The 16,822-nt window shown below is 39.5% G+C and overlaps 1 protein-coding gene across 1 annotated transcript in view; it reads left to right on the top strand.

Moving 5' to 3' along the window:
• Window positions 1–2,576: 2,576 nt before the first annotated feature.
• klhl4 (kelch-like family member 4) overlaps window positions 2,577–16,822 on the top strand; it is a 142,525-nt gene continuing 128,279 nt past the window's right edge. Inside the window, 1 exon segment of the mRNA XM_034181012.1 lies at window positions 2,577–3,583. Coding sequence (XP_034036903.1) covers window positions 3,121–3,583 — 463 coding nt within the window. The 5' untranslated portion in view covers window positions 2,577–3,120.

The following is a 16,822-nucleotide window of genomic DNA, read 5'->3' as shown; positions in this document are numbered from 1 at the left end:
GCACCGAGAGATTTCCTCGTGAGATTTTGAAGAGCACACTCCATGGATGTCTGTTTCTCAGTGATACATTTATGCGTGCCTCCATATTAGCGTGAATATTAATGATATCCTGATCTGATCAGATTTTTTTAATATCAGATCCTGATCCAAGTCATTTAATATTGATTATGTGCCAGTACTGAGTCCCTCTGTGATCCTTGTATTTTTCTTGATATTACACTTGCCCACAGCAGAATGCCAGCACATTAAAGTCAATCCATTGTGCATGCTTAGCACTTTAACAGTTCTGCTGTGCTTTCAGAAAAAAACCCCACCTTCAATCCAAGCTGCTTCTTAAGCTTTGTATTCATTTATAGATTAAAAAAAATGTATATATTAAGTCCTTCAGCTACTCCCTTGTTTAGCACTTGGGGTCGCCACAGCAAATCAAGGTGGACCTGCATGTTGAATTGGCACACGTTTTACACCGGATGCCCTTCCTGACGCAACTCCACATTATATGGAGAAATGTGGCAGGGGTGGGGTTTGAAGCGGGACCCTTCCACACTGAAATGAGAGGAACAGTAGTAGCCAATAAACCAGTATTCAAAGTCAAAGTCAAATTTATTTATGTAGCACATTTACAGCAACCAAAGCCACCCAAAGTTCTTCACAGATACAAAATAAAAGAGTATAAAAATACAAAAATAGAAAATACAAGATCCAAACACAAATAAATACAATAAAAGTTGGGTCGTCAATAATGACATAAGAGGACAACAGCTCAAGCATTTAAATACAATGAGCAGGATTTTAAAATCAATGTGATAGCTGACTGGAAGCTGGTGTAGAGATGAACCAAGGCTCTTCTGTACTGATCAGTATGTCTGGTATTTATATTGTGTATTTATATTGCAAACTGTTTTTCTTTTTTACTTTCATGTTTGATACTCTGTGTGCTTCTTACCCTGTGTGCTGCTATACAACGCTGCTGGAACCTCAATTTCCCAGAGGGAGTCTTCCCAAGGGATTAATAAAGTTCTATCTAATCTAATCTGAAACCAAGTGCGCTAACCACTTGGCCACCACCTCTGCCACTCTGTGCACAATTGTAGCTGGTAAACAAGGACATGGAATAATAGTGACTGAACACTTTACTTGTTATTCTTTTTTGAAACTTGTAATTCTTTTGACTCCTCGCTCCTCTGGCTACACACCTATACTGCTTTTGTAAACAAGACGAAACACAGACATGACGAGGAGAAACACTTGGTTATTCTTTGTGGATGTGCCACCAGAAATTGATCATTTAAAGCCATGTGAAATATGTTTTTGAAACTCTCACCAGGGCAGCTGTTACTGCTCCGCACGGCAGACCGAGACTGACGTGCGCTGTTGATGATCTGTGTGAGTAAAACTGATTTGCTGTGAATGGGTGTTAAATTGCTTTTAAAACGTGCACCGTGGCTCTCTTGTGAAGCCGCAGTAGATTATCTGCTTGGACCCTTTGTGCTGTGATTACAAAGTGAAGCAGAGGGAACAGACACACTCACAGATATTTAACCCTAACCTTTAAGATTGATGTAATTTATTACATGACAAATTCCCATTTACTTTTTTTTAGATATTTTAATACAAACCTCAAATAAACCTTACATGATGCATATTCATTACTGTACTAAATCCTATTTATTTGAAGTGCATAATCCTCAGCTTTATGTAATTAGTATTAATAAATATAATTACTCTAAATCAATAATAATGACAGTATTTATTTAAAATACAAAGTATATTGTTTGAATTGCATAATAATTTGTTACCTATGCCATTTATCTTGTATAGGTAACATAATTTTATGCAATTCAAACAATATACTTTATGTATTTTAAATAAATATTGTCATTATTATTGATTTAGAGTAATTTATTTTATTAATACTAAATACATAAAGCTGAGGATTATGCATTTCAAATAAATAGGATTATTACAGTAATAAATATGCATCATGTAAGGTTTATTTGGTAGGTTTGTATTAAAATTATATAAAAAAAGTAAATGGAAATTTGTCATGTAATAAATTACATAAATCTTAAAAGTTAGGGTTAATATTTCTGTGAGGCACCTACTTGGTCACTCAAGTTTAACGGGATTTAATTTGTCTGATACAGATCAAAAAAAACACCCATGATCGGACCAATTCTGATTGATTTGATCATATTTGGACATCCCAAGTTAATATATTTAATACTGCATTTGTGAGATGGATTAGCATGCATGTGAATTCCACATATGTTCATGTGTGACAGCTAATGTTGTACAGGTACTTTATAGTCTGCCTCTTCCCTTCTTTTGAGAGCAAGATCTACTTTTGTTAAGGTGTGGACCTCATCCTCCTGGCTCAGTTATACCCCTCCCTCTCCTCCTCCCCTCTGTTTTTTGCAGGAAGAGCAGGCATCCTTGTTATCACCACACCCACACACACACACACACACACACACACACACACACACACACACACACACACACACCACACACACACACACACACACACAACCACACACACACACACACACACGCATACATGTGAACATTCACATCCTGACAAACACAGATGCACAACAGCAGCAGGCAGGACTGGGCAGGGCTTGGGAAAATTGTCTTATTTTATTTCTAGACTACATGCGCCTGTCTCAGAGAGAGTGCATAGGATATACAAGCATAGAGGGAGAGGGAGAAAGAGGAGAGGAGTAAGGGAGGAGTGTGGATCATGCATGTGCATTAACTCAGCTCCAGCGGCACAGCAGCAGCAGCAGCAGCACAGGAGAAACAGCAGCACAGGAGAAACAGCAGCAGCACAGGAGGGAAAGAGAAAAAGACTGAGACATACAGAGTTGGAGGGAGGGTAACAGACTCAGACACAGGAACAAAGGCTGCAGAGCACTGCTTTCCAGCGCCACTAAAAGAACAACGGAGGAGTTGGAGCAGGAGGAGGGGGCGGTCATGATAGTAGTGAGACAATAACGGAGGAGAGGAGGCACATTGTAGTCCAGTAAGGACTGAAACCAAGGCTCTTCTCTTCTCTACTCTCCATGTTTTTGGGAATTCAACACTCCATTACCTTTGCTCCAAACCCAGAGGAGGATGTCTTTGTCAGGCAAGAAGGAATTTGATGTGAAGCAGATCCTCAGGCTCCGATGCGCTGGTTCAGCCATTCATCTCAAGGGTTCTGCTGGTAGTATGGGTGGTGGTGTTGGTGGGGTCGGAGGCTACATCCAGCAGGACGGCTTGGACCACAGAGGTCCGCCTGTCCAGGGCCGCCTCAAGAGTCACTCAAGGGATAGAAATGTTGGAGGAGGAGGGATACGGAAGAATAACAGCCCCGTCCACAGCATCCTGGCACCAACATCAGGGCCCACACCTGTCTATGTCAGAACAGGGCATCAGTCATGGCACCAAGAGCAGAACACCATCCAAGCACTCCAGGACAATGAGGAATCCCCAAAGACCAGTTCGACGAGGAAAGAAGACGAACACAGAGTCAAAGAAGTTGTTAAGGACAGCACAGAAGAACCTGTGGAGGCAGAGGTCAAAGACAGGTAGGACAGTCAGGAGGTCTGAAATACCTACAGAGGACAGATTAGTCATACTTGAATAGTGGAAATTTAGTGAGCAGACACTAAGCATGTCTATTTCTGGAGCACATGCCTAAAATATCAAATTCAAATCTGCAAATGAAGGAAGTTTGACACGTAAAGTCAAAATGTTTGTTGCAAACTGGAAATATCTGATTTAAATGTATTCTAGAAGTTGATGCTTAGGACATATAAAAGGAAAGGTATTAGAGGGCTGATGCATACCCTGTGCGCTCTACACACCACAACATCAATGTACAATGTTGACTATATATGACTTCATCATATGATTCTGTGTGACTTCATTATGAAGTCAATCATGCCAATCAATCACAAATAGTTTGTTGTTCAATATCTCCTTGGGATCATCCATATAACGTTACTGATTGCTGAGATATAAAAAAGGCGTTTCTCGAACCATGTTTCCCTTGACATTGACATTTGAATAAAGTTCTCCAAAATCTATTCACCTCTTGATGTCTATCCAAGTAAATTTCCCACCAAGATTGAAAGAAATCATCTCATTTTTTAAGTTGTCTTGTCCACACAGATGCATGTGTGCACACTTTAGCACACAAACAAAACTTGTTTTGCCACTTGTGGGGGTATTATAATTATTAATTATTAATATTATTTCAGGCCTCTTTTCACTGTTTCTGCAATCATAACACTATGTAAAAATTTTTTATTTTTGTTTTGTTCCTGGGTACACAATGTGTTTTCCTAACCTGTTATGCCTTAAATAAATAGAAAATAGCTGTTATTCCACAGAAACTTTGCTTCTGTGATTAGGACAATGATATTTTGAAATTTGTCTGTTTTCAAGAATATTCTCGATTCACCTTCACTACTACCGAGTAGTCTTCTAGAATATTCTTTAACTGCTAGAAATGTCCAGAATTTCCTAGAAGTTTTCAGAATTATCTAGAAATTTCAAGAAACTTTTAGAACTTTCTAGAACGTTAAAAAAAATAAAATCAAAGTTTGTGCTGAATGTAGTCATTTTTCCATAGACTTTAGACATAAGCAGTTGAAATATAACACTTAAAAGCCAGGAACAAAAATTGTGTTACACAGTGTGATTATAGGGAACCGGGTTTTTGGTCCCCACAAAAGTTTTGGTCCCCACACTCGCTGTCAGATTCTGGTTCCCTCAATGTAATAAAGACAAACACACACACACACACACACACACACACACACACACACACACACACACACACACACACACACACACACACACACACACACACACACACACCACACACACACACACACACACACACACACACACACACACAGAGGAAAACAATAGGTTTTCAGAGACACACAGTGTAATTAAATAAAAACAGACATATTACTGACTTTAAATCATTCAATATTTCCAGTGATATTCTTCATCATTTAACTAAGAAACATTTAAATGATCACTGCAGTTTTCCCTTACAGATTTGTTCAATAACGTGTACGGTCTCCATCAATCAATCAATCAATTTTATTTATATAGCGCCAAATCACAACAAACAGTTGCCCCAATGCGCTTTATATTGTAAGGCAAGGCCATACAATAATTATGTAAAACCCCAACGGTCAAAACGACCCCTGTGAGCAAGCACTTGGCAACAGTGGGAAGGAAAAAACTTGTTAGGTAGGACAAACCAATAAAACGTCTTTTTAATAATTCAGAGGACTGAAACCCAAGGCTTTATCTGCTTCCTTGTCTGTGATGTGGTCTACACAACGCACACAAGAAGCCTTGTTCACCCGTTTTTTCTGAGTATTTTGTTTTAATAATGCATAGTTTTCTGTGGAGTTAAAAGAGGATCCCAGTTCAAAGCGGTTACGTCACAAACCAGGGGCAGAAGGACGGAGGAGGGTGTGCAAACACATGAATTATCGAAACTACCATCAATACCGAAAGTCAAAAGCTGTCGCAGATGTTGGCTGGCACATACTTAAAAGAAAAAAAACTTAGTAACGTTTTTAACACCCTAAGGAAGAAGCTCAGATTTATCAGGTCCATTTCTTTTTAACTCACTCACGCTTTACATAATCCAATACACCTGCCAGGATGTAAATAGGTTAAAAGAGGTGCTGATATGCGCATGCTTTTCTGCATGGCACTAAAAACACTCACATTAAAGATGATAACATCAAGACCACTTATCTCCTTTCTAGGCTGATTGATTCCAAATCTCCTAATTGCATGTCTTTGTTCATGCACCTGGCGAACAAATGAAAGGATGAAAGGTAACCTGGCCTTTTGTTTCAAAGAGCCCATAATACCGAAGGACATCCAAACATATTTTTTTACCCAAAGCCAAAAATGTGTCAGTGAGATATCAACAACTGCCACAGGCTGGAGACATGAATTATTCCACGTTAAGATACAGCTTTGGAATCAACTTGACGGTCCGTTCTTTTCGTTGGCATAATTGGCAGATGTTCATGTTTTTGGGCCCCTATGCGTGCAGCGTTCATGCATAAAAGATGTGACTCACAGTGAAAATGTACAGCTTTCTGGTCCTCCAAGGAACTTTGACTTCATGTTTGACATGCAAACTACAACACAGGCATCATAGTTTGACAATGATGCTGAAATATTAAAATGGTTCTGCTTCACTGGACCATGAAATACACCCTTGACTTAGCTCGATTTATTGTCATATTTGATTGTTATCCATCTATCTGTTTTATACTGACATACCCAGGCCTGTATCAAAGTAGCAGCCAGACAATAAAGAATGTAGTCCAGGAGTCCTTCCTTCTATTCCTTCCTCTTCCAGACTCCCTGGGAGGATTCATAGGGTTCCCAGGTCAACCTCTGCAGCATAGTATGGGTCCGTCGCTGGGTCTACTCTCAGTTGGACATAATCAGAAGGGAGGCATCCAGGAGGAATTTTAATGAAATACTTGAAGTACTTTGATTGGATTGGAGAAGTAGCAGTGGCAGTGTCGTGGAGACTTCGGACAGAGTCCTTGATCACCAGATGCGATTCTAAGAGTTTTAGCTATGCTCAGCTGTTCAAAAAGATCTCCTTAAAGGTTTGCGTTCATCTTAAATACAGTGAAGAGGGTAATTTCTCCACCTCAAAAGGGTGGTCATTTGTAAATTTAGCAAATTTTCCACCAATAAAAATAGATTTGATTTTTTGGGAAGTATCCAGGTTTGGTGAGATCAGTACCCAAGTCTTGTGAGTTTAACTCTGGGTCATGTAAATTAATTTCTTCTTCTTTCTTCAGCCCTCTGGCAGAGCTTTCTTGGATTCAGTCTTAAAAAAAACAAAAAACAAAAAAACCCAACCCAAAATCATCATAATTTTCCACTTTTATGTTTAATTCAAATTTCCTTTTTTAAAAATTAAGCAGCTCTTTATTTAAATTGTCACCTTTAATTACAGTTTCTTGTCTTATGGCATTTAAAACAACAACAAAACAAAACAGCATACATTTTTCACACAATATGTTTTTGCATAAAACATTTGAATATATCAGGTGTGTTTTTCTCAATGCTATTAACTAGTCTGTGCAAAAAGAATTTATACTTCTTCTAAACAGCTGTTAGATGTTATCAGTAATACACATCATCATCATCTTCTGGCATTTGCATATCATCATAATGTTTGTTGTTAGCACATCGCTCGTCTTCGGTAAAAAAATAAATTGCACAGTTCTTTCCTTAAGTACAGCTGAGATCAAAAGACATTCCAAATGCTTCTATCCACCATGTTAATCTTTCAGTCAGCTGTCAAACTTTATGACTGGAGGTGTGTGTTGTTGTAAATTGAAGACAATAAATTAAGAGTTTCAGTTCCTTCTAAGCCCGTCTGAAGGAATGTCTGGTTTACTGATGTAGCCAAAACACTTGCAATCTTCCACTTGGGGCAGTAAGTGGCCCCAATCTGAATTATAAATATAATTTCCAGATTTACTTTAAGATTTCCTGCAGTGTCATAGCTCAGCAGACAGTGTTTTGCAGCATCCCATAATGCCCTGTGCACACAGTACGTATTTCAGATGCAGTAGATTGTTTTTTTATTTTGTTTACATTTTTTTTTTAGCAGAAATGGTGCCTCAGAATGTGACATTTGTTCTTTGACTCATTGCAATAATTCACAAATTAAATATCAAGTGCAAGAAAGAAGCTAACGTTCCACAGATTTCCCAGCAATGAACACTAAATTCTAAATTCTGTAATTCTGAGTTGACCCCTTACCTGGCCGCCTATTGAAAATTCAAGTGGCCAGTTGGTTTTCTCAAAAGAGCAATGTCTAACGAGTATTTGTGCCAAATTTGGTGCTTGTATCACCATTTGAAGATTTCTTCTATAAATATTCTGTTATCTGCTGCACTAAAACTGGTGAAACACAATTTGCAGGAATCAGGCAGAAAGACCACTTTGGATTCCCAGCAAGCACTCACGGATTTGCAGTGAACTCACTTTAAACGTACGGTGCATCCGGAAAGTATTCACAGCGCTTCACTTTTCCACATTTTGTTATGTTACAGCCTTATTCCAAAATGGGTGAAATTACTTTTTTCGTCAAATTTGTACACACACTACCCCATAATGACAAATTGAAATTTTTTTAAGATCTTTGCAAATTTATTAAAAATAAATACGCTAAGAAATCACACATATATAAGGATTCACAGCTTTTGCCATGAAGCTCAAAATTGTTCTCAGGTGCATCCTGTTCCACTGATCATCCTTGAGATGTTAATACATGTTAATTGCACTGCACCTGGGGTAAATTCAGTTGATTGGACATGATTTAGAAAGACACACACTTGTCTACATATCAAGTCCACCACTAGTGCAGAAACCAAGGATGAAGTCAGTTAAATTGTTTGTAAACCCCTGAGACAGGATTGTCTCAAGGCACAAATTTGGGGAAAGGTACAGAAACATTTCTCCTGCTTTGAAGGTCCCAGTGAGCACAGTGGCCTCCATCATCCATAAATGGAAGCAGTTCAGATCCACCAGGACTCTTCCAAGAGCTGGCTGCTTGTCTAAACTGAGCAATCAGGGAGAAGGGCCCTTAGTCAGGGAGGTGACCAAGAACCCAATGGTCACTCTGTCAGAGCTCCAATATTCCTCTGTGGAGAGAAGAGAACCTTCCAGAAGGACAACCATCTCTGCAGCAATCCACCAATCAGGCCTTTATGGTAGAGTGGCCAGACGGAAGCCACTCCTTAGTAAAAGGAAAATGGCAGCCCACCTGGAGTTTGTCAAAAGCTACCTGAAGGACTCTCAGACCATCAGAAACAAAATTCTCTGGTCTGATGAGACAAAAATTGAACTCTTTGGTGTGAATGCCAGGTGTCATGCTTGGAGGAAACCAGGCACCATCCCTACAGTAAAGCATGGTGGTGGCAGCATCATGCTGTGAGGGATGTTTTTTAGGAACATGAACTGGGAGACTGATCAGGATTGAGGAAAAGAAGAATGCAGCAATGTGTAGGGACATCCTGGATGAAAACCTGCTCCAGAGCACGCTTGATCTCAGACTGGGGCGACGGTTCATCTTTCAGCAGGACAGTGACCTTAAGCACACAGCCAAGATATCAAAGGAGTGGCTTCAGGACAACTCTGTGAATGTCCTTGAATGGCCCAGCCAGAGCCCAAACCTGAATCCGCTTGAACATCTCCGGAGAGATCTGAAAATGGCTGTGCACTGACACTCCCCATCCAACTTGATGGAACCTGAGAGGTGCTGCAAAGAGGAATGAGCAAAACTGTCAAAAGATAGGTGCACCAAGGTTGTGGCATCATATTCAAGACAACTGAAGGCTGTAATTGCTGCCAAAGGTACATCAACAAAGTACTGAACAAAGAGACTAAATACTTATGTACATGTGATTTCATAGTTTCTTTTTTTAAATACACTTGCCAATAAATAAATAAATACAAATGATCCATTTTGGAATAAGGCTGTGAAATAAAGTTTGGAAAAAGTGAAGTGCTGTCAATACTTTCCAGAGGCACTGTAAAATTATGATGCATTTTTTTTTTTAATTTTTTCAAAATCAAATCACATTTTATTTTTGCTCCTGTTTCAGATTCTGTGACAAACATGACATTGTCATGCCTAATCTGACATGAAATCAAACCAGGATTAACATATTCAACAAAAATATTTATTGTATAATTGTCTATGAAACTGAAAGAGTGACACATGATTAACGGAGAGGGGGTTGCTTGCACAATGTCCAGTGTCAGTGGCAGATATTCCCCTGGTGTCTGTTGTCCACCAACTTTGCTTCGTACACTGGTAAGAGTGAAACATGCTAGTTGTACTAACTCTTTGGTGCTGCCTGTAAACAGTGGAATTTTCAGCCAATCCTCAGCCAATCCCTGTTGGTGTGAATCCAACCTGCTCTCAGGCCAAGTACATGAACGCATCACGAAAAGTGATTTAATCTGTTAGTTTGTGATACTGTCATTAAATGGAGTAGAATTTTGTGATGGTGTCACGTTAAGGTTAAATTTAGTGCGTAATGAGTGCCCGCTTTATAGAAATGTTATATATTTTATGACAGCATCATGAAAAAAGCGACACTAGGCTGTGTGAATGACAGCATGTTTCCCCCCACCCCAGGTGTAATAAGCTTTTTGACTTCTTAAATCCCAAATGATGAAGCAAGGCAGCACGGTGGCTTAATGGCTAGCACTGTTGCCTCACAGCAAGAAGGTCATGTAATTTTTTCCCTCGTGAGACTTTCTTTGTGGAGTTTGTGGGTTCTCTCCTGGTGCTCTGGCTCCCTACCACATCCAAAGACATGCAGGTTTGGGGAATTGGAAACTTTAAATTGTCTGTAGGTGTGGGTGTGAATGTGTTTGTCTATATGTGGTCCTGTGGTAGACTGGCGTCCTGTCCAGAATGTACCCTGCCTCATGCCCTATGACTGCTGGGATAGGCTCCAGCCCCCTGTGATTCTTAATTGGAGTAAATGGGTATTGAAAATGAATGAATGATGAAGCAAGCTGTAAGCATTTTCACTCAAAGCACAGGCCTAGAACTACTGCGTTTGGCATTATGGGAAGTTGCAAAATCAGCTCAAGATGATGACGCTTTCCAATATCAAAGTGTGACCATCATCTTAATTTGCATATGAATGTGCAGGTGGTCACAAGCTTGTAGAAATTTCCCCTTTAGTGACAGGATTAGCACTACAAATCAATGTGAAAACATTTTCTCACTTCGACACCAGATGGGGTGACCAGGTGTGGTGTCATTTTAAAAAAATACATCAACTCAGTGTAACAGCCAAACAAGCAAACCAAAAAAAAAAAAGTTTTTTCACAAGAACAGACTCAGCACATTGTCACAATATATTTTACATGCTTATTTAATTTGGATTTTTATGCAGCATTTATTAAAGTAGTAAGGGAATGTGAGAAAACTAAAATAATTTGGGAAAGATATTACTGTGTGTTGCATGATGCTACTTTTCTGTTACGGTTGCATTCCATGGAAAGGTTACAATTTGATGTATGAAACAGGATAAGTGCTGGATGCACTGTTGAGAATATATGCAGTGACACCCTAGGGCACCTAAAAAAATCCATTCAAGCATTGTAGCTGTTGACAGTTGAAGAGAAACTGTCCAGTGATTCTGTGCTACATCACGGCTCGCATGTTCACCGCCAGCTAAGCAGGCATGTGGATGTCACTGAGATATGCACATCCATTTACTCTAACAGCTGGGTGGCCTTATTATGTCTCACATCATAAATCCTTGACACATAATTTGTCACAATCCCCGAGGCTGAATGGAGAAAAGAGTTCTGCATGACGGAAAAAAGAATAATTTTTCTGTTGGTCTCTATATAACATATTTTTATGTATCTAATGCAATATTACATTCAGACAATAACTATAAAAATTCCACCTCATTAATGTAATTCCTGGCTTGTTTTTCGGTGAGTTTTATCTGTATTTTAATGAGTTTCGATCCAATCCAATCAGATTGTCTTAAAATAACTGTATATATCCTACAATGAATAATTACCACCCTGAATCTGAAAACATTGGGATGATATAGAAAATGCTAAACACATAGACAACCAAAACATAAGCATTGATTCTTACATTTATTTTGCCTTCTATGTCATTGCAGATGTAAACACAGATAGGATGTTTCATCTTTTGTGTGGTCAGTTTAATTTCATTTGTCCAATATTGCTTTTAGAGCCTGCAACACATTCCCAAAAGTGTTGGGATGGAGGCAATTTATATACTGAGTGACAACTGTATGTGTGTGTGTGCGTGTGTGTGTGTGTGTGTGTGTGTACTAGAGGTGGGCGATACCGGGAACTTTGGTATTGATCTGATACCAAGTAAATACAGGCCTAGTATTGCCGATATTGATACCGATACTTTTTCATATTTAAGCATCATAGATCCAAAGGATCCAAAAAAAAAAATTCGCTAAACATTGTATGTGACAACAAAATACTTTATTATCACAATCAACATTTTTTAAAACAAAATCTCCCGAGGTAGAGGGCTGACAAACCACAATACAAGGGTGCGCTGCTCCATGTTGTGTGACACAGAGCAGCGCTGCACTTACAGACAGAGAATAGACTTTGATGAATCTGCATGTGCAGCAGTCAATGCATGCGGGAGAGAAAAAACGCTTGAGTATCGATCTTTTTACACGAGGATCGTTCAATATCAACACCAGCATTGGTATCAATATTATCGATATTAGGATCGATCCGCCCACCTCTAGTATGTACCTCTCTTATCCAAACAACACCTTAGAATTTAGCCAAACCTGGGTCACATATACTTTGACATGTGTGGAGTGACATAGGCTATTGGGCACCTTTGTAGTAGTAGTAGGATTAGTAGTACTAGTTGGAGTAGTATTTCAGGGGAGAGACACTTTTGTGCTGCAGAATTGAGCCAAATGTGGCTCACATATGCTTTGACATACAGGGAGCTACATAGGCTATTGAGAACTTTAGTACTGCTGTTACTACTAGTAGTAATAACAGCGGCAGCATGGTGGAATAGTGGTTAGCACGAGTGCCTCACAGCAAGAAGGTTGTGGGATTGCTTCCCACTCTTTCTGTGTGGAGTTTGCATGTTATCCCCGTGTCTGCATGGGTTTCCTCTTGGCGCTCCGGTTTCCTCTCACAATCAAAAACATGCTTACTTAGGGTTTGCTCCGTTCTCTGTCCCTGACCAAGGTGGCGTCTCTACTTATAGAGTTGGTCCCTGGGCACCAGACTGTGGCAGTCCACTGCGCCTAGTGGTTGGATTGTGTCTCACTGTAATTAGGATGGGTTAAGTGCAGACGAGCCCTGCGACAGACTAGCGTCCTGTCCAGGGTGCACCCCACCTCACGCTCTATGACTGCTGGGATAGGCTCCAGCTCCCCGCAACCTGTAATTGGACTAAGTGGTTGAAGATGAGTGTGTGCGTGTGTGTGTGTAAATGCAGAAGACAAATTTCGGTGTATGTATGCCATATGTACAATGACAATAAAGACACTTCTTCTTCTTCTTCTATGCAACAGCTGTCTCTTCTTGAGTCAACTGTAGTTTCACCCTAACAGTTCTCTGGAATCTGGGATAGGTGGGTTGTAATAGCTTTGTTGATGAAGATGAAGTTTTAATATCCGTCTCTGAATCAAGAGTAGTTGGCTAGTTTATTCTACTAGCGCATTCCCTATGGGATGGAAAAATATAAAGTAATAACTGAAAAGAACTAATCAACACAATTTCATGGAAATGGATTTATTAGCTCTAATGGCAATTTTCCTGTCTTTGAGTTGACTTGTAGCCATGCTTTTCAATGATGAGACAAGAAAGGCATGGGTTTGGGACCATCCGCTGGTGCAGGGGCTTCCACCACACTACACATCTGACCTGTGTCCTTGACAACCACGGAGACCATCAGTTGATCCTAAGCTCCCAAAAGTAGCCATCTACTCCATCTAGGTAACACAAGGGTGTCCTCTTAGTCTTTTCTTGCTGCTGGAGTCTTCAGCATTGAGGTACTTGCGCACAGGCTTGTGCACAGGGAAACATGCCACTTAGTGTAGCTGAAGTGTCATAACTCAGTCTCTCACACTGCGAGTACCTCATCCCTAAGAAACTACTCATCTGTGAGGGTGTCAGATTAACTCCTCAGAAACATGCCTGCATTCCAAGAAGAGCTCACCTTGAAGATTTAATGTCATGTCGCATACACCCTCAAAACGCCACACCATCTCAGTCAGGGTTTTCAAAATAGCAAGTGGCAATATATTATTCTACATAAAACAGAAAAAACTAGGCTCAAAATAAATATTAAAATCATTCAGTTCAATGAACATTTTCTGTGCTACTTTTGTCATATATATATATATTCCTGGGTGATATGCATAGATGAAGTGCAAAATCTCTCAAGCCGAGCGCACCCACAAGGCAAGCCAGGGGAACAGTCATTCTATTCAAACACACAGTGAAAATAATCGGAAGAAAAGACAGGTAAAAAAAAAATAACAGGAGGAGAAAGTAGCAACACTCCCAAAATTAGATTCATTTGGAATTTCCCATATAGTCACCAGTGCGTCCATGCTGCTGCTCTCAGCTGCGTGTCAACAAGCAGTTCACGTTAGGATTACTGCCAAGGATTTTTACCAAATGTAAGCCTCATTGTATGCAAATCAAATAGGTAAATGGATGTGTTTCATAACTCATGAGCACTATGGCCTGTCATAGTAATGTGCACAGGATACCGTCTTAAGTACCTTAAACCACTGTAGACCATAGATGGTGTGTCACCCGTTTATAGATTTCTCTAAGAAATGCTGCTTTGTCTGCCCTCAGTGCCATGACAGCTCACTTTCTCAGCTCCTACAGCCCAGTATTGTCACCAGGTTATCCACTAAGATTACTACTAATAGTCCACGGGCCAAGCAGGTTTTCGGTACCACTTAAGGTGACTAAACGACACTTAGAATCCAGCCTCAGTGTATCATGGCCTACACAAAAATGTACAGTAGTGTTCAGAATAATAGTAGTGCTATGTGACTAAAAAGATTAATCCAGGTTTTGAGTATATTTATTATTGTTACATGGGAAACAAGGTACCAGTAGATTCAGTAGATTCTCACAAATCCAACAAGACCAAGCATTCATGATATGCACACTCTAAAGGCTATGAAATTGGGCTATTAGTAAAAATAGTAGAAAAGGGGGTGTTCACAATAATAGTAGCATCTGCTGTTGATGCTACAAACTCAAAACTATTATGTTCAAACTGCTTTTTTAGCAATCCTGTGAATCACTAAACTAGTATTTAGTTGTATAACCACAGTTTTTCATGATTTCTTCACATCTGCGAGGCATTAATTTTGTTGGTTTGGAACCAAGATTTTGCTCATTTACTAGTGTGCTTGGGGTCATTGTCTTGTTGAAACACCCATTTCAAGGGCATGTCCTCTTCAGCATAAGGCAACATGACCTCTTCAAGTATTTTGACATTTCCAAACTGATCCATGATATCTGGTATGCGATATATAGGCCCAACACCATAGTAGGAGAAACATGCCCATATCATGATGCTTGCACCAACATGCTTCACTGTCTTCACTGTGAACTGTGGCTTGAATTCAGAGTTTGGGGGTCGTCTCACAAACTGTCTGCGGCCCTTGGACCCAAAAAGAACAATTTTACTCTCATCAGTCCACAAAATATTCCTCCTCTTTAGGCCAGTTGATGTGTTCTTTGGCAAATTGTAACCTCTTCTGCACATGTCTTTTATTTAACAGAGGGACTTTGTGGGGGATTCTTGCAAATAAATTAGCTTCACACAGGTGTCTTCTAACTGTCACAGCACTTACAGGTAACTCCAGACTGTCTTTGATTTCACCCAATTTCATAGCCTTAAGAGTGTGCATATCATGAATGCTTGGTCTTGTTGGATTTGTGAGAATCTACTGAATCTACTGGTACCTTGTTTCCCATGTAACAATAAGAAATATACTCAAAACCTGGATTAATCTTTTTAGTCACAAAGCACTACTATTATTCTGAACACTACTGTATGATAGCCATCCCAGGACAGAGGTCAAAATGTAAAAATGCTCCAGTCACGTTGAAAAAAATATCACATTATTTGTCTGATCATAGCAAATGCAAAAAAGTATAGTTTGGACCATCTATGTCAGAAAATTATGGAGTTATGGAGTAAAAACAGCAAAAATGGTGACAAAGGTCAGTTTCAGTTTGTACAGGCGTCAAAAGTTGAAGTTGCTCCAATTTCAGTAAAAAAAATTATGCAAATTATTGTTTGGGTTAATAGGATTCTAAAAAGGAATAGTTTGCACCATCTGTCATGCTTAGTTATCACGTTACAGGGTAATATATGTCACATGGCATAGAATTCAATGGATGTCGACCTTGTTTGACCTTTACTTTGGAGGCCAGACATTCAACACAGCCAAAACTATTCCATTTATTAATCTTTTTATTTCAACCAATAATTTGCATCATTTTTTACTGAAATTGGAGCAACTTTAACTTTTGACCCCTGTACAAACTGAAGCTGACCTTTGTCACCATTTTTGCTGTTTTTACTGTATAACTCCACAATATTCCATCACAGATAGTCCAAACTATACCTTTTTGGAATCATTATGATCAGACAAATTATGTGATATAGTTTTTACATGATTGGAGGTTTTTTAAATTTTGACCTCTGTGTAATTCTTCATTGACCCCTACCTGGTTACAGCTACCACCCTGGGATGGCTATCATACATTTTTGTGTAGGCCATGATACACTGAGGCTGGATTCTAAGGGTCACTGAGTCACCTTAAGTGGTACAGATTAGGTCAAAATTGATGACTGCCTCATGGACTATAAGACCACTAAGACTCCCCTGCATGATATTCAGTGTGCTCTCTGAGAACATTCGTGACACCAATGATCTCTCACATTTCATTTAGCAAATGGTAAATTAAACTTAAATTATACAATGCTTTTTCCACCTGATGCCAAATCTGAAAACGCTTTACAGTGATGTATCACATTTACTATGGCGGCCATTTATGAGCAACATGTGAGCAACTCCCCGTGTTTGTGCTGTAAGTGGTTTCCCAGCCCAGAACTAATCAGGACCTCCGCTGCTTAACTTTTGCAAGATGAAAAGAACAGGTGTGCATAATGTCTGGGATTATTATGGAGAATAATCTTATCATCACA

Source organism: Thalassophryne amazonica, chromosome 11 (genome assembly GCF_902500255.1).
Source record: "Thalassophryne amazonica chromosome 11, fThaAma1.1, whole genome shotgun sequence".
Classification (NCBI taxonomy): domain Eukaryota; kingdom Metazoa; phylum Chordata; class Actinopteri; order Batrachoidiformes; family Batrachoididae; genus Thalassophryne; species Thalassophryne amazonica.
This window is presented reverse-complemented; position numbering and strand designations above follow the sequence as displayed.